This window comes from Leptonotus elevatus, chromosome 6 (genome assembly GCF_054856555.1).
Source record: "Leptonotus elevatus isolate MCC_2025b chromosome 6, RoL_Lele_1.0, whole genome shotgun sequence".
NCBI classification, from domain to species: domain Eukaryota; kingdom Metazoa; phylum Chordata; class Actinopteri; order Syngnathiformes; family Syngnathidae; genus Leptonotus; species Leptonotus elevatus.
The window spans coordinates 23,358,472-23,375,148 of NC_141244.1; the positions used below are offsets into that span (position 1 = coordinate 23,358,472).

At 42.5% G+C, this 16,677-nt stretch overlaps 2 protein-coding genes across 3 annotated transcripts; one reads left to right on the forward strand and one right to left on the reverse strand.

The window, feature by feature from the left end:
* Positions 1-149: 149 nt before the first annotated feature.
* On the reverse strand, positions 150-9,226 carry leng8 (leukocyte receptor cluster (LRC) member 8). The gene is made up of 15 exons (XM_086078073.1): positions 8,907-9,226; positions 8,166-8,301; positions 7,951-8,070; positions 7,794-7,871; positions 6,807-7,221; positions 6,445-6,598; positions 6,190-6,360; positions 5,853-6,092; positions 5,427-5,567; positions 5,064-5,358; positions 4,118-4,219; positions 3,969-4,037; positions 3,742-3,871; positions 3,452-3,659; positions 150-3,175 (listed from the first exon to the last, which is right to left on the reverse strand). The coding sequence occupies exons 1-15, from the start codon at positions 8,945-8,947 to the stop codon at positions 3,013-3,015; spliced, it is 2,463 nt and encodes an 820-aa protein (XP_085934199.1). The 5' UTR covers positions 8,948-9,226; the 3' UTR covers positions 150-3,012.
* Positions 9,227-13,805: 4,579 nt separating this feature from the next.
* Positions 13,806-16,665, forward strand: cdc42ep5 (CDC42 effector protein (Rho GTPase binding) 5). 2 transcript variants are annotated; one of them, XM_086079151.1, is made up of 2 exons: positions 13,806-13,990; positions 14,721-16,665. In XM_086079151.1, the coding sequence occupies exon 2, from the start codon at positions 14,723-14,725 to the stop codon at positions 15,581-15,583; it is 861 nt and encodes a 286-aa protein (XP_085935277.1). In that variant the 5' UTR covers positions 13,806-13,990; positions 14,721-14,722; the 3' UTR covers positions 15,584-16,665. The 2 variants fall into 2 exon arrangements, with proteins under 2 accessions (XP_085935277.1, XP_085935276.1); XM_086079150.1 differs by having other exon boundaries at positions 13,807-13,990; positions 14,718-16,665.
* Positions 16,666-16,677: the final 12 nt, after the last annotated feature.

The window sequence follows — 16,677 nt, forward strand, 5'->3', positions numbered from 1 at the left end:
TTCAACTCCCACCAGGGGCAAATGTCACCATGTGACGTTAGAAAAAGCCAATTTTTAGTGTCACAGGTCATTCCCACAGCATTTTGCAATAAAACCTTTGATGCCAAACTAAGTCTGCTTGTGATACTATGCAAAAAAGCACATATGGATGCTTCATGTTTTTTTTTTTTTTATTAGATTCTTCAAAAAGATTGGATATGTACACAATATTTATACAGATGCTGGTGCTATCAAAATCTGTTTCTGGGGGGGAAAAAAGGGACAGGCATTGCAAATAACCTTCAGCTACAGATGTTAGTGAGCTGCAATGTCCATACTTACTACCGTGACTATGGTGCGGGTGCAACATACTCAACATAAAATGAATGACATCTATGAGAGCAGGAAGAGATAGAGAGAGAGAGAGAGGGCATGCATGGGGGAGCAAAGAAAACTTAAGTGAGAGAAGGAATAAAGAAACGAGTGGGAGAAGTGGTGAATGGGAGCAGATGAGAAGTTCATATGGTGCTGGGAAGGGCTTGGAGAGGCAGATATCAAGAAGGAACTGACAAAAGACTGATGAGTAATCAATAGTACATGTGAGCAAAAATACTGGAAAACAATTTTTCGGCTTCAGAGGGGAAAACAAAAACATTCCTCGTGTGACTGTTAAGACCTGGCTTGGATTTCGACTTCTTTGGTGAACATACGACAGCAGATGAATTAATTCATTACGCGGGACGGGACTATTGAACAGAAAGTCATTTCAAAACTCAACCGGATAAACAAAACAAGCTTGATACCATTGCAGAACGTTAAAATAAAGTTACGTAATGAGGGAAAGGGGGGGGGGGGTGTAAATAACAAAACAAACATTTGACTAGTTAGCAGCACATTAGTCGCACATGAGGCTCACACCGATCTCTTGGCTTGCAAATGGCGTGAGACGGAGCCTCGCTCACAAGTGACTCTCTCCCCCGCTTGCTGTCCGGAGGAGGTTCGCCCTCATCATGTTCCCCTCTGTGCGCTCCTGCAATGCAGCAAGCCGTGTGAGCGGCTGAAGGGGGGTGAGGAGGGGTGCGACTCCTCGGGGAAGGACTCACAGCGGGTATGGGGCGGGTGGGGGGTCAGGGTTGAGGAGGAGAACAGGTCAAACAAAAAGGGGGAGAGAGAGGAGACATGTTGAAATCAATTGTCATGACACATTACAACAATGTCCAAAATACAAATCAGCAAAGTCTTGTCGCTGGGTAAAAAGGTTTTTTTCAGTTAGGGGCAGGGAACCTTTGTGGGTGAAATAGTTTTTCTTTTCTTTTTTACAACAGGTTTTCTTTTGTCACTAGAACTACATGGAGACCAGGTCAAATGTTTTGACAGGACGCAAATGGCGCTGCAGGTTCCGCACCCCCTCAATTCATCTTTGGCAGCGGACGTCATTTAGCTTCGACTGCGACCACAAGCAAACACGCACACTGCTCTGTACAATCCGCAATAGAAAACTAAACACACTTACCATGTGTGGATACACCTACACTACAAAACCACTGCAGAATGAACCACAGCAATAATACAATATTTACAATACATTTCATAGAAAGAAAAAAAAAAGAAGTTCATAGCTCAATTTCTTAAAATGCCTCTCAATAGTGCACATTAACACTTCAAATAAACAGAAATATTAACACCTACATATCTTTCTTTCAGCATTTTTGAGTTCAGGCTACTTTTCTGGCATGTAAATGCCAATCAGACTAAACAAGAACGACTAATTTGAAGGATTTCATGGATCATGGACTGATGTTAACAGTTGAGACTTTGCGACAGCAGTGCATGTGAAATTTAGACTGATGGTTGAAACACTGAATTCATTGCAACGCCTTTAAAAACATCGCTGTACCCGTTACTTCTTTTCTGGCATCAATTTAAAGGCCAAATACTGCTGTCCAACCTGGAGAACATATCTAAATCGAGGAAGGGGGCCTCTCATGACGCTTTGCGGGCATCCGTCTCGTTCCGGAGAGTCCTTCTCTTACCAGCCTTAGTTGCAAACGAGAGCCACAGACACAGCATACAAACCGGATGATGTCATCTCTCTTCCTCCTGCCGACCTCCGCGACGAGCATCTGAGGTGAGGCGGCGGCGGGGGACGGGGACGAGCACCGTAGATGAAGCGCTGACGTAGGAGCTTCCACCTGAGGTTGACCACGAACTCCTTTCGGTGCAGGTCGGATCCAGGCTTGGAGGCGTGAACTTGGAAAACCTCAATGAAGAACAGGCTCCAACAGTCAATGCTTTCTGACTTGACGTCACTTGACCTGTGACTTAAATATGAAGTGAACTTGAGTCCAAAACTCTTCTCAGGCAATTGTGGATGAGGAACTGGACCAAAAGCCAAAAACCTTCAGGAACCAGGACGCAGCAGGCGTAGTAGGAGACCGGACATACAAACCACAGCTTCCTCTTCTTCTTGATAACCTTGCCAGCGATCTTTGTTTCATTTTTTGCCAAAGTCTCTATGGAACTGAACTTGGTTTTGTGGTCTTCATACATGACTCGGACCAGCTGCGGGTCATCTTCTTGAGACTTCCAGTCTTGGAGCTGTTGACTTGGGGAAGGAAGAAAACATAACAGGACACCGTTAGCGTTGACATCTGACAGGGCTAATGGAACAGGAAGCATTGCGCGAATTGCCCTCCCTCATCTGTCTGTGTGACTCTTTTGGCCTCTAAAGTGTTGAGCGATTGGAAGCAGCTGGGGAGAAGCTAAAGTGAAGATAGGAACTTTCTGCCTTTCTAATTGTAATGAGAGGAACTTTGTGTGTGCGTGTGTATCTGTGTAATGTTGCTAAATGACTCTGGGATTCTGAACTTTCATCTCATATGGGACTTTTAGTCACTATGTTCTACATAGGTCCTATATGGGTGCTGGTCTGCCCCTCTGAACTGGCTGAGGTATCAAAAAGTGCGCCGTGTTAGTCAATACTCTGGATCTGCACTGCCCCCACACCCTTTAAATGCGCTAAGCCCACCCTTCTCAGGAGGCAGCCAGTGCGGTGGTGCTGCTTTTGCAGTCTATCCTTAGGGGGTCTGAGGGGGTAAACGTGACACCCAACCCAGTAAGAAACTCCATACAGGAGTCTAAAGAGGGGAAGCCTAGCGTGGACTGCACATACTCCACCGGTAAATCAGGCCTAAACCTGTGGATAAAGAGAGAAATCATCAGTAATGCAGTTTTTCATTTCGGGTTAAAAAATACAGTGAGCCCCCCCCCGTTGACGTCGAGTATGCTTTTCAACAGGTTAACAATTGAGTTGGGTCTCTCAAATTCACATTTGTACTTCAGTAAATTATTTTGCCGCCAAAAGCCCTCTCTCTGTCTCGTTTATGTTGTTTTACAGTTCGAGTTCTGTTTGTCAGAAACCAAACCACGTTTTGGGGGTTCACTGTACACCCTTCATGGTAGCATGTCTTACGTTTTGACTATGGCCTGAAGAGCGACCTTTCTTTCCCTTTCAACAAACTTGTCGATGAGGTATGATGCCATGCGAGGAGCATTCTTATACAACTTGAAGAAACGGCGGTAGTTTCCTAGAGCCCATGCGGCACGGAGAGCCAGAGCGTGAGCAACACACACATCTGCTTTCAGCGCCGGAGTCAAGTACACCAACTCAGTGATGAGATCTGTGGTTGGGTGGAAACGGGATTACAACGGGATTCAATCACTCAAATGGAAAGGAGTGCGATCATGTGATGAGCATACTACCTCCAGAGTTTTTCGTGAAGATGTAGTACAACAGGCGATATGCTGTAAACTCTCCGACGTTCTCCGAGGGGTTGTCCTTGTAGAGGGCCTTCAGCTGCGTCTGGCACTGGTTGAATTCTTCGTGGTCACCCTGAAACAGAAAACACTCGTCTCTGAAGTTTCCATCTGACAGTCTCTAAAACAGAAAGTTTACATTCTTTAGACTTTGGCCAAGTGAGCAGTCGCACCTTTTCCAGGGCAATGCGTGCATGACACTCGTACACTTCCATGGTGAATTCCGTACGAACTCCTTGGACCTGTGTGAACAATACGTTTAAATGCTATTTGTCAAGACAAATGAGAAACAAAAACATGTTGCACACGATTTGACACTAACCGTGAGGTCCTGTCGTATGGACTTCATCTGTTCACAAGCGTAAGGGTAGTCCTGTTTGGTTTTCCAGTCAGCTTTCACAGCCTGCAAAGATTTTTTTAACACCTGCGTGGCAAAGAAAGGTTTACAAGTCATTACCTTCTTGTTAGGACACAAACATCCCCATTATTACCTATATTGTGTTTCCCCGCTATATCGTGGTTTAACACCACCTGCCCTCATGGCACAGATTTCCTTCAGATTATTATTATTTTTTTTTACTTATACTTACTAACTCCAGTAACAGTCGCTCCCACAGAGCAGTGACTAAATACCCGTGGATATTGTAGTATGCCTTTTTGTATGTGTTGCTGCGCCGTGTGTTTCTGTGAGCCAATCTATGGTGCAATATCAGTCATTGAGTCACTTTATTGATATTGTGTATTTATATTATATATTTTTATATTCTGTGTACATTCATTTTGTGTGTACATTGATTTATACTTGTTAATCTCTTTTAAATGTAATGCTGCTCAGTTGCTGCTATTTCTTAATTGCCCCTAGGGGATGAATACATTTATATTGAAATGAATGTTAGCATGAAGCTAGCAGACTTTTGTTAGATGAAATGATACGACTCTTTTGAACATTTTTGTGTTTAAATATAAAATGTTTTCAATTCTCTTGTTTAGGAGTAATTTTTACAGTAAACTTCAACTGGGAGTAGCAAACGGCTTTAAGCAATCACGCTGGGACTCTTGTGGAGAATTGCACATGTGAGTCTTTTCATTTCCACAAAGTGACGATATACAAATCACTTATTTTTGGCAACAATATAAGGAAAACAGGCCCCAATGTTAAAGCAAGTAAGAGGGGTTAAACTATTTTTTAAAATTATTTTGGGGGGGGGGCTCTATGTCACAAATGTTCAGCTATCATGAGAGGGTCACAAAAGAAGATGACAACTCACATGAATAGGGCGAACAGTGGCGGGGTCTGGGGCACAGGTGAGTCTCAGGTAAGGCTTTGTGATGTCCTGACATGTCCCAACAATGGGACAGTCTTCCCAACTGAGGCCCTCCTGTGTCCCATCAGGCATTTCCAGGTGGTTAATGGACAACACCAGGGGCTCCGAGCGAAGCTGCTTCTGGAAGCGTGCTGCTCTGCTCTGTTTTTTGGCTTCCCTGTCAGGGTCATGGAAGTCCAAACCAGCGTTGCCACCTTTTCTCTTCTTAGCTCCGGGAGTATTGGAGTCATCCGTGTTTCTACGAAACAAAATGGGAGGTTATTCAAAATGTTTTAGTAACACTATGAAACACTGTTTTGGCATTACCTCCTGCCTCGAGCTTTTCCACCTCTTCCTCGTCCTCTCTCTCTGTCGTTGCCACGCCCACGCCCACCTTTCTGGTTCCGTCTCGACAGTTGAGGTCGGAGATCGCTGGAAAGGCTGTTGTCTGACTGTGAGCCAGAATCGCTGGAGGAAAACAAGAATAGAATGGTAGTGACTAAAAAATAAAAAATAAATAACTTAAGAGATTAGTGCAGTGTGACACAGATCATTAGTATACCTAAGGAAATGATCCAATTACACTTATTTAATTCAACTTGCGTAATCTTTAGCAACACAAACTGGCAAATAGACCAACGACAAGTTCTTCCACTAGAAGGCACAATGCACAATTACGCGTATCGGCCTCTGAGCATGTGCCATGGCTAAACAAAGGTTGGGAAACTGGATTGGGGCGTGTAAAGTGCCAACCTGCGGCGGTGCCTTAGGTTGCTGCGGTCGCGATTTCTGCCATGGTTTGGGGAGGGGGAGCGCGAGGAAGAGTGTGACGAACTGGAAGACGGACTGCGCTGAGAAAAGATATTCCTATAGTGACCCAATCGGTGACTGACACCCCTGCCGCGAGACGCAGCAGCTGTACTTCCACCTCGACTGGTTGAAGTGTCCACACTTCTCGGAACCGCATGCCAGCGAGACTGCTTACCCTTCAAACTACAAATGTAAAAGACAAAACCCACAAGGTGACAATTACATCACGCAGTAAAAAAAATGATCATTACCATGACGACAGCCAGTTTTTACTGCTTACTCTGGCAGTGGTTCACGATCCCAGTCGATGGTGTAAGCGGAGCCATCTTTTAAGCGGTCCTGCAGAACCTCCTTCAGCACCTTCTCTGTGCGATCTTTGTCTTCCTCCGTCTCACAGGCTGTGAAACAGCGCTGCACGTACTCCTTCATGGCTGGCGGCCAGTCCTGGGGTCTGCGGACGCAAGTTAGCAGGTCAGGCCGCCGTCCGACAAAGAGTGACGGCAGTTTGGTGCGGTTGGTTCACCACACGTGTTACCGTGGCTGAGGTGTAGCGCTGGCATTCACAGGAGAGGATGGGGCAGGCATGACTGCCGCTGGCTGCTCGTTTGGTGAGAATGCCTGGTTAGAACCAGTCACCTGATAAGGCCTCTTGGGAATATTGAACTTCATCGGGGCAGTGCCAGGTGACTCTGTGGAGACAAACGTTAAGAGCACTGAGTAATGTTCCCCTCGTATCGCGGTTCACTATACACACCGCAATATCAGATTTTTTTTAAGCAATTGTTTGAATGGGCTAAATAATGTAAACAGACTTGTCTGATTTGAAGTACTGAATTAAATCTCCAATTTGCTTTGGTCTAATAAAGATTACTTTTACAACTCTAGTGTAACTCTTACGTTTCATGCGATGCCAGAGCTGCTGTCCTTGTGTTTGGTTTTTGGCTTTGTTTGCCTCTCCTCTGCCAAGATTTGCTCCGTATGGCCCTGCTTGTTGTTGGGATGGACCCTGTGGAGGCTGATAGTTGTTCTGAGCCTGAAAGCCCACTCCGTAGTTGGGCCGTCCCGGGCAAGAGTTGTAAACCTGCATCTGGTTGGGGTCCCCGTGCGAATATGGCACGGAATTGTTGGAATTGTAAGCACTATGTAGGGGAGGAGGGGGGTATTGGGAATTGGGCGGAGGAGGCAAAGATGGGGGTGGAGGAGCGGCAGGTTTTTCTGAGGTTGGGCTTTGGGGTGGCTGAGGAGTGGAGGGGGGTTGAGTTTGAGAGGGGTAGTTGGGGGGCTGGTCTTCCATTCCAGGCACTGGAGGCGGCTTAAGAAAGAAACAAGATCATTTTAGCCACAAAGATGTGCCAGCTATGACAAAACCTTGTTGTGTAACACTCCCTGTGTAATTCTTCACCCCCTTATTAAGTTGGATTTTTTTTAATGCTTTCATGGGATCACAACTGAACAATAAAACATTGATTGATGCAGTAAAAACTATTTCAAATATGTAAAATAATAATAATTGCATAACGTATCCTGTCATCATCTTCAGTAGTGATTATGCTTTCCAGAACACAAGTAGAGTGGCTCTACCTGGAGGTGAAGTTACTAAATCAGTTTTACCAACCCCCAAACACTGACAACAATGCGATTGAATGAATTGTTTGGCCTGTATTGACGCCTGACCTACCATGTGAACAAATATCCTGACTTTTGTTCTGTATACACAAGTATTTTAAAAAGAAGTTCTGTCACGGCTTGTGTCAATTTGTTATAATTCCTGTCTACCGGATAAACGGTATTGGATTGTAGTGTAATGGATGGACTGACACCAGACTAAGTTAAAAATTACACGCAGTAGGATAAAGGCACAGGTGAAAATATACTTCTACATACCTGTGCATTTGAGGTCGGTGGTGTTGGGTAAGGGCTTGGTGGAACAGCATATTGATTTTGTGTATATCCAACCCCATACTGTAAAGTAGGTATTGTATGTTATCCTCTTGCATAAGTGGAACGTTTTGTTTTTACTGAGATTCAGGTCTTTACATACCGGATTCATGGGGTAGTAGTAGTTGTACGGGTACGTGTATCCTGGATACTGAGGCTGATTTTGCTGATACCATTGATAATATTGCTGCTGCTGCATGGCATCATTCACACCTGCCTGAAACTGACAAATAGGATTTACATTATGATTGAGTATAAGGATGAATAAAATGTGCTACGTTAGATGTCATTGGAAAAGGGAAGACAAGACGGGCTTACCTCTGCTGCTGTATGGTTGGTATGTGTAGCGTTGGCATTACTCTGACTCTTACTAATAGAAGCAAGTGCTTGTCTTGCTTTCTCCCATTCCGGGTTTTCTTGGACATGGCTGTCTGCAGCACCACCGCCATAAGACCTGTAATTTAAATTATACTCAGTCAGACAAGGCTGCATTTAACGCTACAGAAGTGTATCATCAAAGTCTCTTTGCTATTTAATGAAAGCAAATAAGACATTTCTGGGGAATTTGCCTCATTATATAAATCTCTACATGGGCCCCATTAGTTGCATGATTGCAGCTTCGGGTCGCTCATGCCCGATGTCTTTAGCATTGCCATAAAGAAATAAGTCCAAGGAAATTATACCTACTGCATGGGAATTGGGTCATGACTTTTAATCCACCAATATGGAAATGTTTGATTTAGGAACCCATGAATTTGCAGTGAGATTAAAAACTTTGATAAGCACTAAGTACAAAGGCAAATTTGGGTACTCTCGACACCTTGTGCTTTTGGGGGGGAAGGGTGTCCCAATTGCTTTAGTCACAAAATAAATTATGAATACCGCTGCTGTTTGTTTCAATTTCCGTGTAAAAGATGAAACGTGCTCGTCAGCATCGCCGTCACCAAACCTTTATCTGAGCTAAAATGTCAACCCCTCTCCAGTCTAGGAGTCCGCGAACACAGTTCAGTTTAATCAAATACACTTATGCGTATCACTTTCTCGATATGTGTGACATACCAGTTATTTTTCGGGGCTGCTTGCGCCGCGTTGGCCGCCATTTCGCCTCGGATCAAAGCTAGCTGGACGGCTTAGTTTTCGCTAGCTCGAAGGCTAGCACAGGAGCTAGGCTAACACCGTGAGTGCTGTACTGGTGCTAAACCTAAAAGGGAACAAAAACAGGCGGGAACCCGTCGGTAAACTAAACCGTATATATATTGGAACGCAATATAACTTTACTCTATCTATATATGGGATTGAAGCAAGTGGCTGCTTTCGTCGTCCCCACACAACTTGGACGGACTCGCTGAGGAATACAAAATGGCAGCTTGGTGAAACGCCAAGCCCTGTGACGTGTCAACGGCAGGAAATGCGTCACCCTCTCATCTCTACCGACTCCGCGCTTCAAAACACTGGTTTAAAAACACGAAAACGTCACCCGTTAAGACGTGTTAAATGATGTAATATTTCGCCATTCGTTCATATGTTCTCACTAACCTATACACTATACCAGTGTAGCGAATTGGGAAGAAAATAAGTAAAAGTACTGTACTTTAAATATATTTAAGACAGCTATATTGTACTTGCGTAATTATTTTTCGGACGTAATTATTTTTACTTTTACTCTTTACATTTGAAAATGAAAACATATTTGAGTTTAATTTGACAAAATATAATGTACCCCTTTTTTCTCGGCATGACGTCACACGTACTTCCGGGTGGCAAGCGGTGGATAGATCGTTCGGAATCCCACTAAGCTTCTAGGTAGAACAAGCCCTTACTGCAGAGACTCATTATAATACTTCAGCATATTTAATCATTTCAACATTTATGTATATATTTATTTAAATTTCAATTGATATATTTCTTTACTTTAAAAGTTATTTATTCAATTTATATTTAATTATTTCACTTTGTTTTTGTTTTGGCACTCATAAGGCAGTAGAACACAGAGACAACAGCAATGTCATGTACGGTCAAGCAGGGAGAGTTGATGAAGTCAACCAATATGGAGAAGCAAGATATTAGCTGTTACCGTCCATTGCCTTAATTGAAAAAACTGTTGGCAAGAGTGGTTTGTTGCAAATGTGTAGTAGCTACCCTGCTTTTGGTGTTAAATTAATTGCCATATGGATTATGAGGGCATCCTTGTAGAAATAACTCCTTCCATGGACCTCAAAAGTTTTAGAACCCTTGCTTCAAGCAGCTTTTACTGTGGCTATATCAAACAAATTATAGGTTCGATAGCCAAAATGGGTCTGTCTGAGTAAAATGTCTTAACATCACATCTTTATCAATGATTGAATCAAGTGCAGCATAGTGGCATAATGGCTAACAGGTCTGCCTCACAGTTGAGATGTTCTGGGTTCAATTCTCAGCCCAGCCCTTCTTAGAGTTTGAATATTCTCCACCACGTGCTTAATGTGAGTTTTCTCTTCTTCCAAAGACATGAAAGTTAGGTTAATCCAAGACTATAAATTATCCACAGATGTGAATTGTTGTTTGTCCATATTTGACCTGTCCTTGATTGACTGGTGGCCAATCCAGTCTTGTTTCCTGCTTCTCACCCCGTCAGTCAGGACAGGCCGTAGCTTGCCCAGCAATAACCCTAATGAGGACAAGCACTATAGAATGTAATGGATAGAGTAATCATTATATTTTTCCACGGTCGATCAAGGAAATTTAACCCATGTCTTATTATGATATATGTTACAAAAGGCCTAATAAAATGAAATCCCCTCTGTGAATATCATTCATTTGTTAATCTGTTGTAAGTGTTACGTTTTTTTTTCTTTTTAAAGTCTATGCATCCCAAAGTCAGTTGGGGATCGACTGCAGGCCAGCTCACCTAAAAGTAACTCCGACGAGGACACGCGCTATACCACCGCCATTCACATGTTAATATCATGCAGCTGGAGGCATGACATGTGACATAAGGGCATGCTCTGTCCTCTATACGCTTTGCCGATGTTGTCGCCATCCCATTTGCACGCATGCATCGATTCTCCCCTGTGGCCACATCAGCTGATGGCCTTTGATTGCAGAACATCCAGTTCCTCCGTTCGGTCTCTGGACACAAACAAAACAATCCGGCAAAAAATAATGTTCAAAATCCATACGCGAAGCAGGCTGTCGGAAAGGTACTTGTGTAAATAGACAGTGACAATAGATTGTAGATCTGGCACTATTTGTTTTCTGTTGAACAATAAAAAATAGTTTGTTGACGATAGACAGCAAATGACATGAATTATACTATTATTTACAGTAGGAAGATTATTTGATCAAGACATTTCTATTACGATATTCAATTGCATACTCACTAGATTGTTCTACTCTTATAGTAGTGAACTCCATTTCGCCTCTACGGCATTAACCAATTCCACCGAATTAACAATCGTGCCCACCCTTAATCAAAAATATTCTCACTGTGTATTCAAATGTATTGGTTGATTGATGAGTGAGAGTGTAGAGACTTAAAGACGCCAGTGACCACATCATCTGTTGCAAACATTTGGAATGATGCAACATTCCAGTCACACACAGAAATGGCTGGAGACTATTTGAGAATATTTTTCATAGTTGAAAAAAAAGGGGGGGAGGGGGGAGGACTGAGACGGAAATGTAATCATCATGATGTTCTCATGATGATCGTTTCCAAAAAGGATGTGTGTGTGTGTGTGTGTGTGTGTGTGTGAGCATGTGTGAGTTACCGAAAGGAGAGTCATTTCCTGTCTGCTATTCCCTCTCTCTTTTCATCATCCATTGGTGATATTTTTATCCTTGGCATTTCATTTTGAGGTTTATCCTGGGATAAACTGTATCATCAAAACTGCTGTTCTATCTTTTCCCACTTCTTAAAAGAGGCACGTTGAGATAACTTCCTCCTTATCTGTCAACGGGCACTATACAATATCCGTCTGCGATGAGTAATTTCTTCCCATTGTCGGCTTGTTGCGACCTCATCAACAAAATATGTTGACCATTTGCGACTACCTCTACAAAACAATGACTCACCCACAACCATTGTTACTTTTTCCTTTTTTTTTACTTCTTTTTTGTACCTTTGGAAGGAAGCTGGATGAGATAGATTCCATACATACATCAGTGGTGGGAATCATACGGCCTGCGGGCATTTTATGCAATTTCCAACTCATTCAAATAATTCTATAAGAAGTAGTGTTGTGAAAGAATGTTGACCCAAAGTCATTATTTTAATGATGTATGACTGATGACATGTTAACTATTTTTCCTGCCAACTTAAGTGGCACTTTTCAAAAGTACCGTACGTTAAATAACAGTTGCTGCTGGCTGACTTCCTTGACTGCATTGTTAAAACAACACAATAATTGCAGTGAGTTCCTACTCAAATGCTTCACATTTTTTTCAACATCTCAAGAGATTTGAAAATAAAATTTAATTATATATGATAAATATGGCGACTGGCTAGCTCCGCATTTCACCCACCGTGACCCCTAGGAGAAATTACCTAGAAATTAGAAGGACAATGTCAATGGGTGGTGGTTTGGTATACAGTATATTATTTTTTTTCTGTCTCTCATGGTTGGATCTTTAGTTTATGTATGGACAGCCAGTCTAGTAGTGGTTAGCATAGAGTCTACACACTCCTGTTCAAATGTCACGTTTTTTTGGATTTAAAAAAATAATACATTATATACAAGATAAATTATTTCAAAACATTCCCACCATAATGTGACCGTACAACCTGTACAACCTAATACATAAAAAAAAAAAATCATTTCTAGAGGGGAAGTAAAAACAAAACAAAAACTAAACAACCGAAATAATGTGGTTGAACAACCGTGCACACCCTCATATAACTGGAATGTGGCTATGTTCATCATTAACCCAAACATTCAAACCCATGTTTAATAGGAGTCAGTCACCTGCCACAATTTAAACTGCCTATGTTTACTGGTATATAAAGTTAAGATGTTTTAGAAGGCCTTTCCTGACTATGTTTGTAATATGACCTGAACAAAACCATTGCAAAATCTTGCAAACAAGTGTGAAATTGATGGTCCAATGTTGAACTTTTTGGCGCAAAACACAAATCCGCTCATTACCAAAAGAACATCATACCTTGGTGGCAGCAACATGCGGTTGGGGCTGTTTATTTATTGTTTATTTTTTTTTATTTCCAGCTGGAACTGAGACCTTAGAAAAGGTGGAGGGAATTATGAACGCTATGAAATATCAGTCAGTAAGTAAGGTAGCTCAGTTGCATTGAATTTATAGCAAGGAATCTACGGCTTTCCTTCCACTTTAGAGGTACATCTTGCACTCATTTACTCATTATCCCCCAAATCCCACAAGAAAACCCAGAACCAGCTGTCACCGTCACTGTGCGTTTGTGAGCAGCCAAAGTCTGATGCCGCTTTTCCCCTCAGTGTTATTTCATTGTCCCAAAAAACACAAGATGTTGCATTGGCTCACTTAAAAGAAAAAGAAGAAAGAAAAACTTTTTTGAATGCGGTGATTTTCTGTTTATTTTGAGTGAAAACCACATAAACCATCACATGCTGTTAAGACCAACCCCTTTTTCATTCCAGAGCACAAAAGCCACTAAAGGAAGAAAAAAAAATCCCCTCAAATCATCACTTTTTGAACAACATGATTAGTTTATGACAATTATTATCCTATCTGGAAAATAAATGTGGTAGCTGGGTCCTTGCGAGATTCAGTCCCGTTAAAACCACTTGGATAAGAAACTAATGATAATGAAAAAAAAAAAAAGAGAGCAAAATACAAGTAAAAACGTGACACCGTTCGACAGAAATACAAACCTGTTTTATCAATGATTGAACCGAAGTGCGTGGGGGTTCAAGTTAAACGTTGTTGAAATGGTGGCTGTGTGAAGTTTTGGGGGGTAAAAGTTCTGTTCCAACTCCCCACGTCGCGTCACTTCCTCGGCGAGCGCCCATCCCTTTGGAAGAAGAAAAAAAAACGACGGCGAGGGAAAAGAAGAACGAAGGCAAAAGAGACTCGAAAGTCGAGAGGGGAAACAAATATCCAGATGTAAAAGAAAGTCGGATATACGGACGAGAGAGGGTGAAGCAAAGAGCAGAATATTTTCCCTTTTATCAGTAAGTTATTTTATGAAAGTCTTCACGTGTTTTTATGTGGCACGCCATGAGCATGTTGATTTGCAGCTGCTAGCTTAAAGTTAATATAGCAGCGATATTTAAGTATATTTATTTATTTATTTATTTGTCTTTAATTCTTATTTAAATTGTGATATGTTAGAGGGGTAAACGCCTGCGATATTCCAATTGTTAAGACAAGTAACATAAGTTCATATTTAATTTCCCTCACGGTATTTATAAAGTATCTATCCCCCACCAAATTACTAATGCCTGTTGTACTTATACAACAAGTCTACATAGTGTAAACCAAGTTTCTATAGAGATATTTACCCTTTAAGGGTAATACGGCACCCACCTAAAAAGTTGCATCTTATTTGCCTATTAAAGTGGTATTTGTTTGGTTTGAGTGCGATGCAAAAGCTTGCAATTTTGAGTAATTTGACTTTAAAAAAAAATAATACTGTAATCTTGTTTTCATCCACATGCAACCCCCGGGGGCAGACAAAAATATGCGCTGAGTGTGTTTAAGTACAAGCCTCAGCATGGCCTTCCTTATAGTGGCAAAATGCTCATTGGCCTCCCACTCGATTGCACAACACTGTTTGCCTTCTAATCAAGAGTGTTTTCTTCCAGTACCTTATCTCAATATCTTTTAAGTGTATTTCACCTTTGCAGTGCCTTAAAGTTAAGCATATAGTGGTTCATAACTAACGTCCAATCTTTTTAGCAGTCATGCCGCTCCACAAATCAACCCGGGCCTCCCGCTTGGACCCCACCATGATCTCAGCCCCTTTGGGCGACTTCCGCCACACCATGCACATCGGCAGAGGCGGCGACGCTTTCGGGGACACCTCGTTCCTGTCTACGCTGGGCCCAAGCCCACCCAGCTCCGACCCAGGGAGTCCGGGATCTTCGTCTGTGGACTACCCAACATCTGTAAATCACAATGATCTGTATCAAGAGCCTATGGGGAGCCTACACAACGATGAGCTTGAGTACTCGGAGTCTGTCTCGTCATTCACCCTGGATTTGGATCTCGATCTGGGCCCTTCCATGCTGGGGGACGTACTCGGGGTGATGGATGGGTTGGGACTGGACTCCAACAAAGAGGACGTATTCAGTCCTAAAAGCGTTACATCCCCAGTAGAAACAAAGCCGGGAAAGGAGACGTCTGTCATGAACAGGCACAACGAGCTGAACGGAAAGAACCTGAACGAGAACCAGATGGGCGACGGCAGAATACCAGATGGGATCAAGCCAAAGGGGCTGCGACCCAAGGTGAGATTCAGCGACAAGCGGGAGGAGATCATCCGCCAGCCCTCCGAGGAGGAAGACGACGGTCAAGGATTCGACTTCCAGGAGGAGGACCTGATGGAGAGTCCGACAAGAGGGGACAGGGTTGAAACGGAGTTCGCCGCCCACAAGGATCTGCCCCCCAGCCCGGCTTCGTCTCATAGCTCCGACTATGACGGCGTGAGCGCACTGGACCGTAGGAGGGTCGGCAGCAGCCACTCGGAGACTGACTCGGAGGAAGAGGCGGTGGGGCGGGGCTACACCTTTGAAGATGAGTTTGATGATGAGATTGGACTATAGGTCCGTTTGCTACCAAGTGTGTATTATTTACCACTCAAAAAGAGATATTGGGCTTTCGGGGGGTAGGATTTCAGGATGAACCGTGAATGCGTGTCACCAAAAGGTCCATGGTACTGTTCATGGATCGAACACTTGTTGCAAGTTTTTGCCATTCTGCCTTCTATTCAGAAAAAAAAAGGCAACTTGTGTAAAAAGTACAGGAATGTTCAACGTCTGCATTTGGAAGTTGTTAGGTCAAATTAAGATCAGCTGCAAATGTTCAAGTGCATTTTCGGTTCACCCCGAAGTTCCACTGGAAAGCCAAAAATCCCTCAACTTTTTGTGAGTAGTGTACATCTTAATTTACATTACAAGGGGTCAAACTGATGGATTCAAACTTGATTATTATTTTTTTTAAACCCCCCCTGAAAGAATGTTCAGCGTGAAGACAATGTTGCTCTGCTGGAAAAAGACTTTTTCTTTTTTAAATCTACAAGGATAACAGATATGCCAAAGAACCATTTAATTACAAGCAGCATTTTGTTTTTCTACAGTGAAAAAGTTGTAGCACTTTTTTCCCCCCCCAGTTCACCAGGAGGCCTTTAATCTCAATTTTATTCATCTTTTTACCAAATGTGCCATTTATGCTTTTAAGTGCCTTAAATTGAGCAAATATTATTGTAGCATGTGTTGTCTACATGTCTTTTGTTTTCTACCATTGCATGTTTATGTCTCCATGTCTGTCATTCTTTAAGAACGTTGGAGCAGATTTTGTGAACGTGTAACATTCCATGTCTTGACAATGTGAGTTTCTCTGGATCAGATCTCGTTAGATCGAATTGCAGAGTAGTTATTTTGTGTGTGTGTGTGTGTGTGCGCGCGCATGTTTTCATACACTACCAAAGCATTTTCCTCTTTGGGCTGGAAAAAATGGGACAAATGCTGAGACGATCAAATATTAAGGTTATTTTTTTTTCTTTCTTCATCATGCTGTAAAAATGGAGAGACTTAAATGTTTATCCATTGAACTTGCTGACATTTAATGTCTTATGGTTTACAGTGAAACAATAAAAAAAAAAAACTGTTTGGGATCTTTAAAAACAAAGCTTGCACTT

Excerpts from the sequence above, each read along its gene's own strand:
- cdc42ep5 (XM_086079151.1), top strand. The coding sequence starts at position 14,723 with ATGCCGCTCCACAAATCAACCCGGGCCTCCCGCTTGGACCCCACCATG.
- leng8 (XM_086078073.1), bottom strand. The coding sequence starts at position 8,947 with ATGGCGGCCAACGCGGCGCAAGCAGCCCCGAAAAATAACTG. Across the intron at positions 6,361-6,444 it reads AGCGCTACACCTCAGCCACG|ACCCCAGGACTGGCCGCCAG; the intron begins GTAACACGTGTG and ends TTGCGTCCGCAG. Across the intron at positions 5,568-5,852 it reads AACCTAAGGCACCGCCGCAG|CGATTCTGGCTCACAGTCAG; the intron begins GTTGGCACTTTA and ends GTTTTCCTCCAG.